Here is a 16,255-nt window from a genome sequence, read left to right as displayed (position 1 = left end):
ACATGCTAGCTTCTAAATAATGAGTTGTGTTCTTGTTGTTTAGTCATTAAGTCGTGTCCAACTCTTCATGACCCCATGGACCAGAGCACGCCATGTCTTTCACTGCCTCCTGGAGTTTGATTAAATTCATGTTGGTAGCTTCAATGACACCGTCCAACCATCTCGTCTTCTGTCATATCCTTTGTTCTCCTTGCAGTCCAGGGGACTCTCAAGAGTCTTGCCCAGCACCACAATTCAAAAGCAGCAGTTCTTCGGCGGTCAGCCTTCTTTATGGTCCAGCTCTCATTTCCATACATTGCTACTGGAAAAACCATAGCTTTGATTATGCGGGCCTTTGTCAGCAAGGTGATGTCTCTGCTTTTTAAGATGCTGTCTACATTTGTCATTGCTTTCCTCCCAAGAAGCAGGTGTCTTTTAATTTTGTGGCTGCTGTCACCATCTGCAGTGATCATGGAGCCCAAGAAAGTAAAATCTGTCACTGCCTCCATATCTTCCCCTTCTATTTCCCAGGAGGTGATGGGACCACTGACCATGATCTTAGTTTTTTTGATGTTGAGCTTCAGACCATTTTGTGCACTCTCCTCTTTCACCCTCATTAAGAAGTTCTTTAAATCCTCCTCACTTTCTGCCATCAGAGTGGTATCATCTGCATATCTGAGGTTGTTGATATTTCTTCTGGCAATCTTAATTCCGGTTTGGGATTCATCCAGCCCAGGCTTTCGCATGATGTATTCTGCATATAAGGTAAATAAGCAGGGGTACAATATATGACTCTTGTCGTACTCCTTTCCCAATTTTGAACCAGTCAGTTGTTCCATATCCAGTTCTAACTGTTGCTTCCTGTCCCACATATAGATTTCTCAGGAGATAGATAAGGTCATTGGGCACTCCCATTTCTTTAAGACTTGCCATAGATTGCTGTGGTCCACACAGTCAAAGGCTTTTGCATAGTCAATGAAGCAAAAGCAATGAAGCAGAAGTAGATGTTTTTCTGGAACTCTCTGGCTTTCTCCATAATCCAGCACATGTTAGCAATTTGATCTCTTGTTCCTCTGCCCCTTTGAAATCCAGTTTGTACTTCTGGGAGTTCTCAGTCCACATATTGCTGAAGCCTACCCTGTAGGATTTTGAGCATAACCTTGCTAGCGTGTGAAATAAATGCAATTGTACGGTAGTTGGAGTGTAGACTTATCTTTTTTAATCCTCTGGCCACTGCTGAGTTTTCCAAACTTTCTGGCATATTGAGTGTAGCACCTTAACAGCATCACCTTTTAAGATTTTGAATAGTTCAACTGGTATGTCATCACCTCCACTGGCCTTGTTGTTAGCCATAATTTATAAGGCCCACTTGACTTCACTCTCCAGGATGTCTGGCTTAAGTTCAGCAACCACAGTATCTGGGTTGTCCGGGGCATCCAGATATTTCTGGTATAATTCCTCTGTGTATTCTTGCCACCTCTTCTTAATGTCTTCTGCTTCTGTGAGGTCCCTACCATTTTTGTCCTTTATCATGTCCATCTTTGCACATTATGTTCCTCTAATATCTCCAATTTTCCTGAACAGATCTCTGGTTTTTCCCTTTCTATTCTTTGCCACTATTTCTTTGTACTGTTGATTTAAGAAGGCCCTCCTGTCTCTCCTTGCTATTCTTTGGAAATCTGCATTCAATTTTCTGTAACTTTCTCTATCTCTCTTGCATTTTGTTTCCCTTTGTTTCTCTGCTATTTGTAAGGCCTCGTTGGACAGCCACTTTGCTTTCTTGCATTTCCTTTCCTTTGGGATGGTTTATGTTGCTGCCTCAGTTAGCCATGCCCATTTAAAACAGTGTTTCCCAACCTTGTCCCTCAGGTGTTCTTGGACTAAAGCTTTCAGAAGCCTTCACCATTAGCTATGCTGGCCAAGGCTGGGAACACTGCTTTAAAGGATACACTGTTCCATTCCATAATCCACCATATCCAGTTCACAATTTTCAGCCACACCAATATATTCAGGACTCCATGGCAAGTGACAGTACTCAGTTCTCTTTCTTTTGTGTGGTCCTTCCCTACGGTTTTCCCTTCACCCTTTTGGTACTTGTGCAGTTTTGGACTTCCTCTCAAGCCATATATTTGTCTCTCTGTGTGTGTGTGTGTGTGTGTGTGTGTGTAAGAGAGAGAGAGAGAGAGAGAGAGAGAGAGAGAGAGAGAGAGAGAGAGAGAGAGAGAGAGAGAGAGAGAGAGAGAATGATGCAATTTCGGCTACACTCATGTTGGCCTTCAAGAAAATGAATTCACTTGTAATATGTATGCTGAATTCTATCCTTTTTTTGCAACCAATTGGTATAAAGAACATTATAGGATACCCACCTCTTTGGCAGTGATGATCCAGGACTTTATTCGGAATATGGCTGAAGTTATGAGAAATGACTGGAATGTCCAATAAAAATGTGAGAATGCTGTCTATTTTGTCTGTTGATGAAAAATTGGAAGCCTGCATAGTAAGGAGAGAATAAAACAGGGTAAACCTTTCGCTTTCATACTGTAACATTTTCCAAAAAGATAATTATTTTTAACCTAAAGCACCAGAAGCAACAAACAGTCCTGTGTCACTTCTAAGATTAATGCAATTATTATTATTTAACTTTTCATGGAGTGTCAGCTGGCCACTTCAGCCAATACCTGTGAGGTTCTCCAGAACCTCAGAAATGTATGCTGTACACATAATGCATGCAAAGTGCTTTGACCACTTGAAAGCTTTCAAGCATTGTATAAGTAATAGTGAAGTGAGAAGGTGAAGAAAATCCATGCTGATTCCACCATTTCCTAAAGAAACTCTCAGTTCGCCTGGATAACTCTTTTCTGTTGTTGTCGGTGGACATTTGTCAGCTTTAGTATTTTAAAATGATAAACCATCATGATAGCATTTAGAAGTCTGACTGAAATGTTTTTCAGAGAATTTAATGGATTTTTATAGTAGTAATGACTTCTGTGCTACTCCTCAACAGAGCTTAGCAAAAGAAATAAAATCTATATGTCCTAGCATTCTTCGGCCACCATGGACCGTGGCAGTCCAAAAAGTAGCTTTTCCAAGTTCTGTTAGCTCTCCAGTGTCGGTGGGGGAAGTCTTTCACATCATGCCCTACCCAATCCTATTAACTGTTGATGCAGTAGACTGAATCCAGACAAGAGATGGGCATGAGCTCGGTTCAGAGGTTTGTGCTGGCATGGCACCGTAGGTTGGCCACCATGTTCCCTTCTCCCACCCCAGCCCCACCTGACTCTCCCTCTCACCAGTGCACTCTGGGTGGTGAGTGAGGAAGCTGGCTTGGGGTGGGGAAAGGAAACAAATGGCACCTGTGGTGCCGTGCCGATGAAGTGGCACAAACCTCCAAAACGAGGCTCGGGCCCATCTCTAGTCCAGACCTTGCAATGTGAAATGATGTACAGTGGTGCCTCGCTTAACGAGCACACCGTTTAATGACGAATTCGCATAGCGATCTATTTTTTTAGATCGCTAATGCGATCGTATTGCGATGTTCTGAATAGGCAAAACATTGCATTGCGATGATTGGTAAGCATTTTGCTTACCGATCTTTGCATTGCAATGTTTTTTTAACAGCTGATCGCGGTTCCAAAATGGCCGCCGGGTGCACAAAATGGCCACCGCAAGTGTTTTCGCACCCTGCCCTCGCTTACCAAGGGCGCGAAAATGGCGGCGCTATGGAGGAACATCGCTGAACGGTGAGTTTGGGAGCCATAGGAACACATTAAACCAAGTTTAATGCATTCCTATGGCTTTTTCTGTTCCGTTTAGCGATGTTTCTGCATAGCGACGATTAATCCGGAACGGATTAATTGTCGCTATGCAGGGCACCACTGTATTTTGTGGGGCTGCCATGCCCTCAGAAATTTGTATTCTGGTGGGCTAGATAATCACAATTGGAGGCATGACTACTTCATTTTTTAAAACTTGAGATATTCTTCTCAAATCCACAGAAAGCTGACTTTTTGTCACCTGGCTCCGGGATTTTTAAATAATTAATTCAATAAGGATACAATATTAAGAGGTGAGCATATTTCTGAAGGTTCCATTTTGGTCTTGCTTTGTATCAAAGCACCTTCAGCAGAACAATAACACCCTTAAAATATGTATTTGGAAGGAATTTACCACTGCCCTTAATGAAACGCTAATAGTGTAATGCATCATCTTTTATTAGTCCTTTTGTTATGGTAGTAATGCCTTAGGCAGCAGACATAGTGGATTTGTCACAGGAAAATAAGACTGTCTGAATAACAAACACAGCTATTATTTTTGTTCTTGCTTTGCTGTTATGATATAGACTTGTCAAGTGGACTCAGACTGGCCACTGTAGGGTAAATTATATTTCAGGTCCTACAGTAGCTCCCCCCCCCCCATTAAACAACGTCGGTGTTTGCATAGCAGAAGCCATGTCATCTCTTGTTTACCATAGTTACAGTCCTGAAATATACAGAATAAAACATATATCTGTATGGACATATGCAACTCTCATAAATGTTCAAACAACTGCACATGATATACATATAAAATGCAATGTAAGTAAATGCATCTCACCGAAAACCTTAATAGATTTACTTGATTAATTGTGCCATTCATTACTGATGCTATCTGGGGACACATGAATATCGGAACTGCCTGATAATGGATTTTCTATTGTGGCAACATTACTATAAACAATCTGGATGCATCTCCTTACTGGAATGTTACTTTCAGTGTCAAGTGACTCAGAGAAATAGGGCTAAAATTCCTGGGGCTGGCTAGATATACTGGGAGTTGTAATCCAAAGAATAAGAAATATTTTAAAGCTCTCCTCATCATTCAGTTACTGAAAATTCAGCAATTATTTTTAAGAAATTAATAGGGATGGCAAAAAACTGACACTTTTGCTTTTTTTTCCTAATTCACTTTTTCTAAAATGTAAAGTCCTTTTTGAGCTGAATAATCAAAAAAGGTGAATAAATTTAAAAATGAATTGAAACAAAATTCTTTTCCATTTATACCAGCCAAACCGTCCAAGCTCTGGTAACAGGGACAGCCAGTTGCTGAGTCAAAACAGCTTGACTGCAGACATATAAGTGTGAAATCTGGACAGTGAAGAAAGCTGACAGGAGTAAAATTGATTGATTTGAAATATGGCACTGGAGAAGAGTTTTGTTGATACCCTGGATTGCTGGAGAGAAGAATAAATGGGTCCCTTGGAAACAAAAATGCTAAAACTGAAGCTGTTATACTTTGGGCACACCATGAGAAGACAAGACTCACTACAAAAGGCAATAATGGTAGGAAAGGTTGAAGGGAGCAGGAAAAGAAGAAGACCAAATATGAAATGGGCTGCCTCCATGATATTTAGTTGAAAAAGCTTCCTAACTGTTAGAGCAGTATGACAATAGAACCAATTTCCTCAGGAGGTGATGAGCACTCCAATACTGGAAGTATTCAAGAGAAAACTGAACAACCATCTCTCAGATATACTTTGATATATTCCTGCATTGAGCAGGGGGTTGGATGATGGCCTTGTAGGCCCCTTCCAACTCCACAATTCTATGAATTCTATGATTCAGAAAGGAACCACTGACTTGAGAATACAAGAGCTGAGCGGGGCTGTTGAGGACATTCATAGAGTCACCGATAAATTGGAGGTGACCGGATGGCATGTGACAACAACAACAGCAATAAACTTATAGATTAAATAACCATCTTTACATTCAGTATAAAAAGAATTACCAATTTAATACAAAATTGTCACCCAGCCCTAAAAGCAAAAGTGTGCTGCTTATATACCGCCCCATAGTGCTTCAAGCACTCTCTGGGTGGTTTACAAGTTAATTATGCAGGGTACACATTGCCCCCCCCAGCAAGCTGGATGCTCATTTTACCGACCTTGGAAGGATAGAAGGCTGAGTCAACCTTGAGCCGGCTACCTGGGATTGAACCCCAGGTTGTGAGCACAGTTTTGGCTGCAGTACAGTGGTTTAACCACTGTGCCATGAGGCTCGAATTAGAACATGAGAAATCACGAGGCTCTGAATTAGAACATTAGAAGTCTGATTAGAACATGAGATTTATGAAACCAGGATCTCCTTAGTTCCCAATTCATGAGTTGCAGAAGAGGGAATTCATAAAACAAAATAGGCAGCCAGTTTTCATGGCCCACTATTTTCTCTTTGTATATAAGAATATTCCGGAAGTACATGTGTTTGGACTGTTATCTCAGATTATAAATATTTCTATGTGATGCTTACCAGGAAATATAAGACCATGTGGTGCAGTAGTTAAACATATGGCAGCCAAAACTGTGCTCACCACCTGGGGGTCAATTCCAGGTAGCCAGCTCAAGGTTGACTCAGCCTTCTATCCTTCCAAGGTTGGTAAAATGAGTACCCAGCTTGCTGGAGGATGGGGCAATGTGTAGCCTGCATTATTAACTTGTAAACTTCCCAGAGAGTTCTTTAAGCATTATGGGGCAGTATATAAGCAACAAGCTTTGCTTTTTTGCTTTGATTTGATACTGGATGTTGAATTTCTCATACGATATCAGTGTGTTTATTCTAGGATATTTTCTGTGAAATGATGCTACATTAACGTGATTCAGATGCTACACAAATGTGATTCATAACAAAGAGGTATGTTCTGAAAGTGGTCAGATCTGAAACCTATTGATCAAGAACAAAATTACGAAACTAATCAACATAACTATTTATTGCTAAAAACTGAAGAGAACAAAAGATCTTTGACATGCCATGAGGAAATTTCATGGACACCAAACTTTGCCTATGCTGATCCCTGTTAGAATATTTTCCTTGATTGGATGCTAGAGGTTTTCAGATCTTAATAAAATAGGTTGGACCACAGCAAAATGTGGTTGGGATCAAAGCTAAAGTGTGTTTAGCTAGATATTTTTCTGTACATTGGCCATGGTAGAGGGTTAAAACAAATAGCCAAGACTTAAGAAAGCATTAAACCTCTTAACTTTTCCTTTCAATTTCCTCTTTACCAATCCCCTCTTTTTTTAAAAAAAATGCAGCAAAGTGAAACTGATTTGAATTTTGTTGGCGACTGATCATTTAACTTGATAATGCTTTCTTTCTAAGTGAGTTCAGTGACCAGTTGTTCTAGCTCATTTTGTTAATCCAGAACATTGACTCTTTGTTGTGACCAGAACATGCATTTATCCAGCCTGTTCAAGGGTAACTGAAGTCACCCATTACTCTGAGAGTTTTTCACTTGGGTGCCCCCAATTATCATTAAAGAAGGGACATTCTACTCTTCCACAGAAAATCCTTTCAAACAACCATGGAAAAACACTGTGGAATTACTCAGCTGTGATGACACCTCACTTGACTTTCTACAAAGTGGAGACTACAGGTTTTGCATAGCATTTGCATAATTCCACTTAAAACATCACTAAACTTTGGTGGAAAGAAAGTAATTTTCCTTTGGCTGCTGGAATATCACTGTATCCTGAGACTATGGATATTTTTTCTTTCTTTCTAGGCTGAAATAATTGGTTTCCTAGGGTGTATAATAGCCTGTATTTCACCTGTATTTTAGTTTAAGGGTGAGAGGTGTGGAAATTTCTCCATCTATATTTTCTTCAATTCTTCCAATTCCTGCCTGCATTCATGTTCTATCCTTGGTTTATATTACACTGCAAGGCTTTGTTTTTAGTTTCTCATGGTAATTTGTGCCTTTTTTCATATTTTAGAAGTATTTCTGTACACATTTTCCCATGGAATAAATCATTTCTTCACACTGAAAATCATGTATTTTTTCAGCTGCATATATTTTTGCTCACTATGCACACATAATTATGGGTATATTTTGCTTCTCTTAAGTGCACCACACGTCTCCCAAATGTCTTGATTTTGGAGAAAGCATACTTCCTCTCACAACATGTCTCAGGGAATTTGAAATGGAAGCCAGTGTTGAAAAATTTGGACCTAATGAATTTTTTTTTCTGTACCAATTTGGGACTCTATCAAGTTGAACTAAAAACGTTCCTGAAGGATGGAAGTTTGGATGCAAATGGTAAAATATTTCATTCTCCCATGAGTGTGAGTCATACCCATATGAATCGATACTTCATTTCATCTACTGACCCTTGTGCTGAACACCCACACCCACACACAATCAGCAGTGATGCATTCAGCATCACAAACAGAAAGGCCCTCAGCCACAAAAGTTACTGGCTGGCCTTCTGCCAGCAGCTCTTTCCCAAACGAACCCATCAAACAGGGCTGAGAAAGAGGAAAAAAAGGAGAAATGAATGCCACGTTGCATTTAAAGGAAAAACAAAACAAGATAATATGAGTAAATAAACAATCAGAGTCCTCTTTCACAACTCGTCTCATACGGATATTTTTTTATTGCTGTATTTTCCATCAAGGCTACATTTGATATCCATTCATCAGATGATGGCTTATTGTAATCTTCTTTCACTGTTGAATCAGGAGAACTATGGATTTTTAACTCCTGAAACCACCATACACCATATTTTTTTCTGGTTTCATATAATACTGCTTCCTATCATTCTGCATTTCCATGGAAGTTATTTAATCTATTCCTACTCTTTTTATTATACTTCAGCCTTAGAGGCTTTGTTTTGGTTGCAATGTTGAGCAGGACCGTCTCTGTTGTGGTGCCTGTAGCAATCACCCTACTTTGGCTCATGTATAAGGTTATTTGCATACACCAATTAGAGCTGTTGGGAGGCGGAGCCAGAGAAACTAGAAGGGAGAGGTCAGTCAGTCAGTCAGAGTCAGAGATGAGAGTCTGAAGTGAAAAGTCAGTCAGTTAGTCTGTGGGAGTTAAGAGTGAAACAAGTTATTACTAAACTACTGAATACAGTGGTGCCTCACTTGATGAGGATAATTCGTTCCAGCGAAATCGCTGTAGAGCAAAATCCTCATCAAGTGAAATAAAAAAGCCCATTGAAATGCATTGAAAACTGGTTCAGTGCATTCCAATGGGCTAAATACCTCAGCGTCGAGTGAAGATCCTCCATAGGGCAGCCATTTTCCATTTCTGTGCAGTGAAAAATTCCTTCCTGAACACAGCAGGGAGCCATTTTGAGCAGCTGGCGGCCATTTCAAAAACCCGACGATCAGCTGTTTTGATCATCGTAATGCAAGGAATCGGTTCCCGAAGCAGGGAACTTATCATCGTAAAGTGGTTTTTGCCTATTAAAACATTGTTTTGCGATCGCAAAAACTTCATCGTGAAGAGGATTCGTCATCAAGCGGGGGAAGCGTTAAGCAGGGCACCACTGTACTTGAAAGTCTGTGAAGAACCTGTTTAAGTGAACTGTATCCAATAAACCTGTTTTTGTTAAACGTTACACTCAACATGGACTTCAATCTTTCTAATTGAACATTGTTGACAGAGATCAACTGGTGGCAGTGTAAAGGAGGGAACATGTCATTAGCCTCAGGCTAGTGAAATAATCTGGGGACACACAGGGGCACATCACAGTGCCCAATGTACATGAAATGAGACCAGATGGGCTCAATCTGCTAATTGTTTCTGACAGGCACTGAAGATTTATGTTTTAAAAGGGATTTTCTTGATTATCAATTTGGCATTCAACAAAATATTTTATTGAGTTGTTATTTTTGTTATCATTTATTTGTTTTACTGTATTGTGATTTTGTAAAGAAAAATATGAACCACTTTGGGATTTTTTAAAAAATTTAAAGCTCTATAGAAAGATCTTTGAATAGATAAAATACAGGATTTGCAAAGATGCATGTTCTCTTATTTCCTGTCCACAGATCTTTACCTCTACTGTCTTATTGGATGAAGATGAACATCAGCTTACCTGACAAGTAAAGGCTATGGGATCAGCCACTTTCTGAAGCAAGCTTTCCATCTCTTCAACCATTGTGTAGTATTCAATCTGCGTTGTAGCTTTAATTACTCCTTCACAGTAGACATTTACATTTACAAAGCCAGAAGGAAAATCTGATGAAACCAAACAAAAAGGCAGAAAAGAGAGAAAAGGAGCAGGAATGAGGGAAAAAATCACCTCCAACATCCTCCTACACATCACGTACAATATACACAATTTCCTATGCAGGAGACAGTTGAATTACCCAAATTAATATGGCCTTGGGCTTCACTCACTTGACTATTATACACCAATAGCATGTAGGTAGGGAACGTAATAGTCCACAAAACAAAAAATAAGACAGTAACCTGCTTTTTAATGATTTTTGTACTAAATATGCATCCAATTGCTTAAAGTTTAACTGGTTTTAACGACTAAACAACAACAAAAATTAGTCTGGTAGAAGAACACCTGTTTTACTTAAAAGTCAACCCTCACAACATTTTGATTTATTCTGGAAGTAAAAGTTTAAAGGCAAGTTGATATTTTGCTATTTAGCTGGAGGTGATCCAAAGTAGAATGTGTAATTTGGTAGACACACAAACATTAACTACACTTAAGAGGGCAAAATGTATTTTCTCACATTTAATTAATTTGGGGAGATGGCACTAGTTTCCTTGACAATAACTCAGTTATTTGGATTATTTACTATTTGATTACCAGAATACCAGATGGTAGGACCAAACAGGACAAAAAGGTTATTATATTCACGATCAACTTGTGAGCTTTCTGAAGATATCTGATTCAAATAAATTGACTTTTCTTTTAATCCTTAACCATCTAACGCATATCAAATTTCCAAGGAGATAGTCATGTTGGCCAGTTGTAGCAAAAACAGCAGAGTATTTTGGCACTTTTAAGACTAATGATTTTTCTTTGGTGTGAGCACTTAGACAATAACACTTACCTTGCCCCTCTGGGTAGGTGACTTCTACCAGCATACAGACAACTACCCAACCTGAAAAGATTATTCACCAGCAACTACAAACATTGTAAGAGAGATGCTCATGTAGAAACCAGGTCCTATTTTAGATCCAGATGTCAAGTCTGTTCTGGTGTTTACATTGGAAACACTTGTAAAGGACCTAAGAATGTAATTCACAACAACATCAAAGGTTCATATCCCCGCTCGTATTCCAGTGTGGTTGTCTTTACTGCTGGACAGTGTTTTACACAGGACAAACAAGGCCAATTTCTTTGAAAAAGAATAAATGAACTCAAAACTAACATTAGAAACAGTAATACTGAGAAACCAGTGGGAGAATATTTCACTCTCCCTGGACATTCTGCCTTTATCTTCAGGTTAACAATGCTTGAACAAAAGCAAAAATAAAAACAAAAACCCTCGGAGACTGATTCTGGACAGCTGAACAATGATATTTCAAGAAAGCCCATTGTTACCTCTGTTGGCTAGAACAAAGACAAGTGCTTTTTAAAATATATCTTATAACATATATTAATCAGCTCATCTCATCAGGTTTATCTATTTGATTTCAATGATTTTTTTTTCAATCAAAACTGTGAGGCAAAACAATGCGCTTCTGGCTTCAGATAAAGCAGACACTCCCTTGGAAGTAGAAATTGTTGCTTTCACAGTATTTTTATTTGTTTCCACTCTTGTCAGCATGCTTTGTTAACCAGCCCTTTGGAAGTGTAAGACCAGTGTTAATGTCATCTGCTGTCCTGCATTTCATTCAGGCTTACCCCCATAATCTTAATCAGTGTACATATAAACCTGTAGCTTGAATATTCCATGTGTCTTGATGTACTCCATGCCTCTGAAGAAACAGGCTATATCCACAAAAGCCCATCTCAAGAAAACTGACATCATCATTTGCCTTAAAGGTGTCACAAGACTCCTTGAAGAAACTAGATGTTACATTTAATATGCAACTAGCAAAATCTATCATGTATTGCCGTAAGAAAAGCTGTATCTGTGCAACAAATAAAATAATAACAATGTGCTGTCATGTGCATTTTGATTCCTTCCAGGGTTTCCTAGTTAAAAAATACACAGAAGTTCCCTTCTTTTGGGGGCATCCTCGAACTGTGCAGCTTTCCCAAGGCCACATAGGCTGGTTCTTCTCTCAGGAGGCACAGTGGGAAACCGAACTCCCAAACCTCTAACTCCCTGAGCCAGCCAGCCAGCCAGCTTCTGCAATAAATATATATTGTATGTCAAATATGTTTCATTACTTTTTCCTTTACAGTTTTGCCCTGCCAGGCACTTCTAAATACCAATGAGTTGATTAGATCATATGCTTCTTGTGGTTTCTAGCCAACAAGGGAAGTAGACATCTGTTGTGTGCTAGAATGACTTTTTGTCTCCAGACTAGAAATCATTGAATACCCTAGCCAGCATGGGTACTAGCCATGCCTATTGGGATATTCTGAAGGGTCTAATCCAAAATTGTAACTTTTCCTTTCTCTGGATTCAGCACTGATAAATGTTCTTTTCATTCTGCACATGCACTAGATGTTCACAACAGGGCAGAGTGTTGGGACAGGAAGCTCTCTGTCTTTGTCGTTCACATGTGTTTTTTTTTTTAAACCCTGCACATAGAAGAGTTCATGAAGAAAAATTTTCTGGGGTGTGGCAATGGTAAACCACTCCTCCAATATCTCACATATCTTGAAAACTCTATTACGGTTGCCACTAGATGGAAGTTACTTAATGGCACAAAACAAAAACAGTGTGAGTGAGCCAAGGAAGTTACACAGAAAAACTGTTCTGCCTAAAAGTTCCTCATTCAGAACAATGATTTCAAGCAATTTTGTAACCATTGCTTTTGTAAGCGACATTGCATGTAATTTGAGGGCAAGAACATTCTGAACCTTGATGCTATTTTCCTAACTGAAGTCCACACTGGGAGGATTTGGAATTGGCCTTTTGGCTAAACAGGAAAATATTGCTTCCCCATCACCACCAATTCCAGCAGAAAAGGATCAAACTAGCAAAAGACGGTGAAACTGACTTTTAAATAAAACAGGTGCTTTGGGGGGGGGGGTGGATGAGTGCAGGCTCATTGTTCAAGAAGGGAATAGTGGAAAAGAACTTAGTGGCTATTAAACATCAAAAGAAGAAAAATGGTTAAAGATGTGAAAATAAGTAATTGTCAGATAAAATGACCAGAAAAGGCTTCAGCTATATGAGGTTGGAGAACATTCTGCTAAACTTCAAGCAGCAACAAGAGAACTATGAGCTTGCACATTTTATAGAATGAATTGATTGAAAACAGCAATCTGTGACTTATCCATGACATTTTAAAGACCGCCACTTGCCACTTTGTCAATCCAAAACAAGCCAATAAATCCAATGTCTCATCAGTGGCAAGATTTTGTGCTTGTATTTTAACAAAGCAGAATGAGGCGATCCAAACCTGTACTTAAGAAACACACCTAAAAAGTAGCTTTGGCTTCTGAGAGGAAGGAGGACTCCATGTCCTTCTGCGAACGAGAGTAAACAAGACTCAACACATTCTGATTTCCCCGTCTCTCTTACCTAAAGCTTTCATCCATCTGACCTTCTGATTCCAAACATCAGGTTCAGTCCTGACCCGTTTGTTTGCCATTACAAACTCAACCACTACCGAATCACAGGGGACATCATCTTGCAGGAGGATGAATATTTCTCCAGGGTTCTATCAAGCAACAATGGTATCCAATTGTCAACAAAACAAGAACACTAAAATGTACCGTACACATTGACATAGCTGTTACTTAACTATTACTCAAGTGACATGCTTTATCCAGAATTTGAAAAGTTGGTGGGTGTTTTTTAGACAGCAACTCCCATAGTATGAAGCTAACATGACCACTACAAATCTAGAAAACTGTAGCATGAAATAATAATTTTAACTATTATTTTTTGGGCTATAACTCTCAGTGTCCACCAAACTTGGGTATTCTGTGAGTTGTATTCAACAAAGATAACTTTCTAAGTTCTGTTTACTCTGATAGACAATTCAGTAAAAATTGCCCATCATGACAACTATGGGTTAAATTCCTTTGATTTCTGTATGTAAGAAAAATACAGTGCCACCATCAAAAAGACACATATGTATTTTGCTTTTCTTCATAAAATGGAATACAGAGAGAGAGCATTAGTGGAGAGAAAACATAAGAATGATTTTTAAAAAAACTTATACTATCCTAAACTGAAAATATTTTCAAAGTTCAGTAAATCTTACCTGGCATGATATCCGTTTTGGCAGCACTAAGACCTCGGGTTTCTCTTGTGTTTCCAAAATTCTCTCAGTTGTTTCACGTACATCTTCATTTAGCTCCCGGCTGCATTTTAAACCCAAAGACCTCGGATCATGCGGACCTGCCAGAGAAATTGCAGTAAGTCCTACTGAGGTTTTTTGGGGGGCTTATTCCAAGTAAATGTCCCCAGGATTGCTACAGAAGCAATCTCTTATAATAACTATCTCTGATGTGCCAGGTGGAAGGTGAAGTTTCATAACTCCAACAGGTAAAATAGCAGAAATGATGTGCCAGGGTTAGCCTTCAAGGTAGCCTCTTCTCTCACAATCTTGATGCACCTCTCCTGTGAGTTCTGCATATTACCTGAATGTTCCTGAGCAGACATTTTTGTTCAGCTCATCTTGCAGGTTTTAATGTCTTGTGACACACCTTATATTAAACCCAGTGAGGTATTGTGAATAGAGTGATGGACCAGGCCTTGGGAGACTTGGGTTTGAATCCCCACTTGGCCATGGAAACTCACTGAGGATGTGGAACTGGTAAAGCCATTCCTTAAATATCTAATTTACCTTGGATGCCGGATTAGGGTTGCCATAATTTGACTGGATGACACATAATAAAACAATGCAGCTCATGATAATTGGCTTTCAAATATGGCACACTGTTTTCCATAAGGCTCTTTTTCTAGCCACTATCTCTTCTTGGCTGATGGATTTTGGGTTTTAGTGACTCCCTGCCGCTGGCCAAATTGCAGTCCATAAACCTATTCCTGATATATACAAATGGTACCATTTAACAGTTAATTTAAAAAGTATTTTGAGGTGTGTGCAATTCATATATAATGAGACAAAGTTGTGCACATCAGGAAACTGAAAAATTTCTTTAATTAACAGCAATCGGCTGCTGGTGGTCATGTCAAGAAGCAGAGCTCCACAAGAGGATGCTGGCCAACCATTAGAACGGCTGGATAGCTCAGTGATTTATGTATCTGGCTGTGGATCCAGAGGTTGGAAGTTTGATTCCCTTCCAGTTCTGCAGTTTTAAGGTTACTATTATTACCTTTCTATTTCCAGTGTTTACACGGACAATCAGAGGGTTGTGGATAACATGACGCTCATGGACACCTTCCAAGCAGACTCCTAGTAAAGATAAAGGTTCCCCTTGACAATTTTTGTCCAGTTGTGTTCGCCCCTAGGGGGCGGTGCTCATCCCCATTTCCAAGCCATAGAGCCAGCGTTTTGTCCGAAGACAATCTTCCGTGGTCACATGGCCAGTGCGACTTAGACACGGAACACTGTTACCTTCCCACCCAGGTGGTCCCTATTTATCTACTTGCATTTGCAAGCTTTCGAATTGCTAGGTTGGCGGGAGCTGGGACAAGCCACGGGAGCTCACTCCATTCCATGGATTCGATCTTACGACTGCTGGTCTTCTGACCCTGCAGCACAGGCTTCTGCAGTTTAGCCCCCAGTGCCACCACGTCCCTAAAGCAGACTCCTATATATATCTTTGTGCATATGTCCATGTGTACATATTCGTGCATACTCTCCAACTCATTTCACATCACTATATGTAGTCCAGGGGTGGGTAGTCTGTGGGGATGGCACCTATCCTTGACTTTGACTTAATTATGGGAATTTTTTTAGCTGACAAGTAAATGAAACATAACAGAAAAAGAAATTGATTGATATAATATATTGATTTCAAAGTATTAATGATGACATATAAAGCCCTAAACTGTTTAGGACCTCAATATGTGGCAGAATGCCTTCTCCCACATAGATCTACCTGTATCAATCAGTCTAGCCAGGAGGGGCCTAACACCGAGGGAGGCCCAGACAGAAAGAACAAGAAACCGGGCCTTCTCAGTGGTGACTCGTTGTCTCTGGAACAATCTCCCCCAAGAAATTTGCCTGGCTCCCTGGCTAGATGTTTTTAAGAGCAAGCTCAAGACCTGGCTCTAAAGGCAAGCCTTCCCTCCTGTCATTAGTTAATTCATTTTCACCATCTTGTATCATATTATGTTGTTGTTGTTATCTTATACTGTTATTGTTTTATGAACTTGTTGTTAGCTGCCCAGAGTAGACTTCAGTCTAGATGGGCGGGATAATAAATAAATAAATAAATAAATAAATAAATAAATAA

At 39.6% G+C, this 16,255-nt stretch overlaps 1 protein-coding gene across 5 annotated transcripts in view; it reads right to left on the bottom strand.

Moving 5' to 3' along the window:
- The window catches only part of BANK1 (B cell scaffold protein with ankyrin repeats 1), a 193,187-nt gene that overhangs the window by 127,241 nt on the left and 49,691 nt on the right, over positions 1 to 16,255 (bottom strand). For all 5 annotated transcript variants that reach the window (XR_013545800.1, XR_002301625.3, XM_020805437.3 and 2 more), the window contains exons 3-6: positions 14,095 to 14,231; positions 13,407 to 13,545; positions 9,836 to 9,978; positions 2,346 to 2,469 (exon numbers count right to left, since the gene is read on the bottom strand). Coding sequence is in view for 3 of the 5 variants with exons in the window: in XM_020805437.3 (XP_020661096.3) it covers positions 2,346 to 2,469; positions 9,836 to 9,978; positions 13,407 to 13,545; positions 14,095 to 14,231 (543 nt within the window). In the remaining 2 variants the exon portion in view is untranslated. The remainder of the gene's footprint in view (positions 1 to 2,345; positions 2,470 to 9,835; positions 9,979 to 13,406; positions 13,546 to 14,094; positions 14,232 to 16,255) is intronic.

Source organism: Pogona vitticeps, chromosome 5 (assembly GCF_051106095.1).
Source record: "Pogona vitticeps strain Pit_001003342236 chromosome 5, PviZW2.1, whole genome shotgun sequence".
In the NCBI taxonomy this organism is placed as follows: domain Eukaryota; kingdom Metazoa; phylum Chordata; class Lepidosauria; order Squamata; family Agamidae; genus Pogona; species Pogona vitticeps.
Note: the sequence above shows the minus strand (reverse complement) of the source record. Positions and strands in the feature narration are given on the sequence as shown.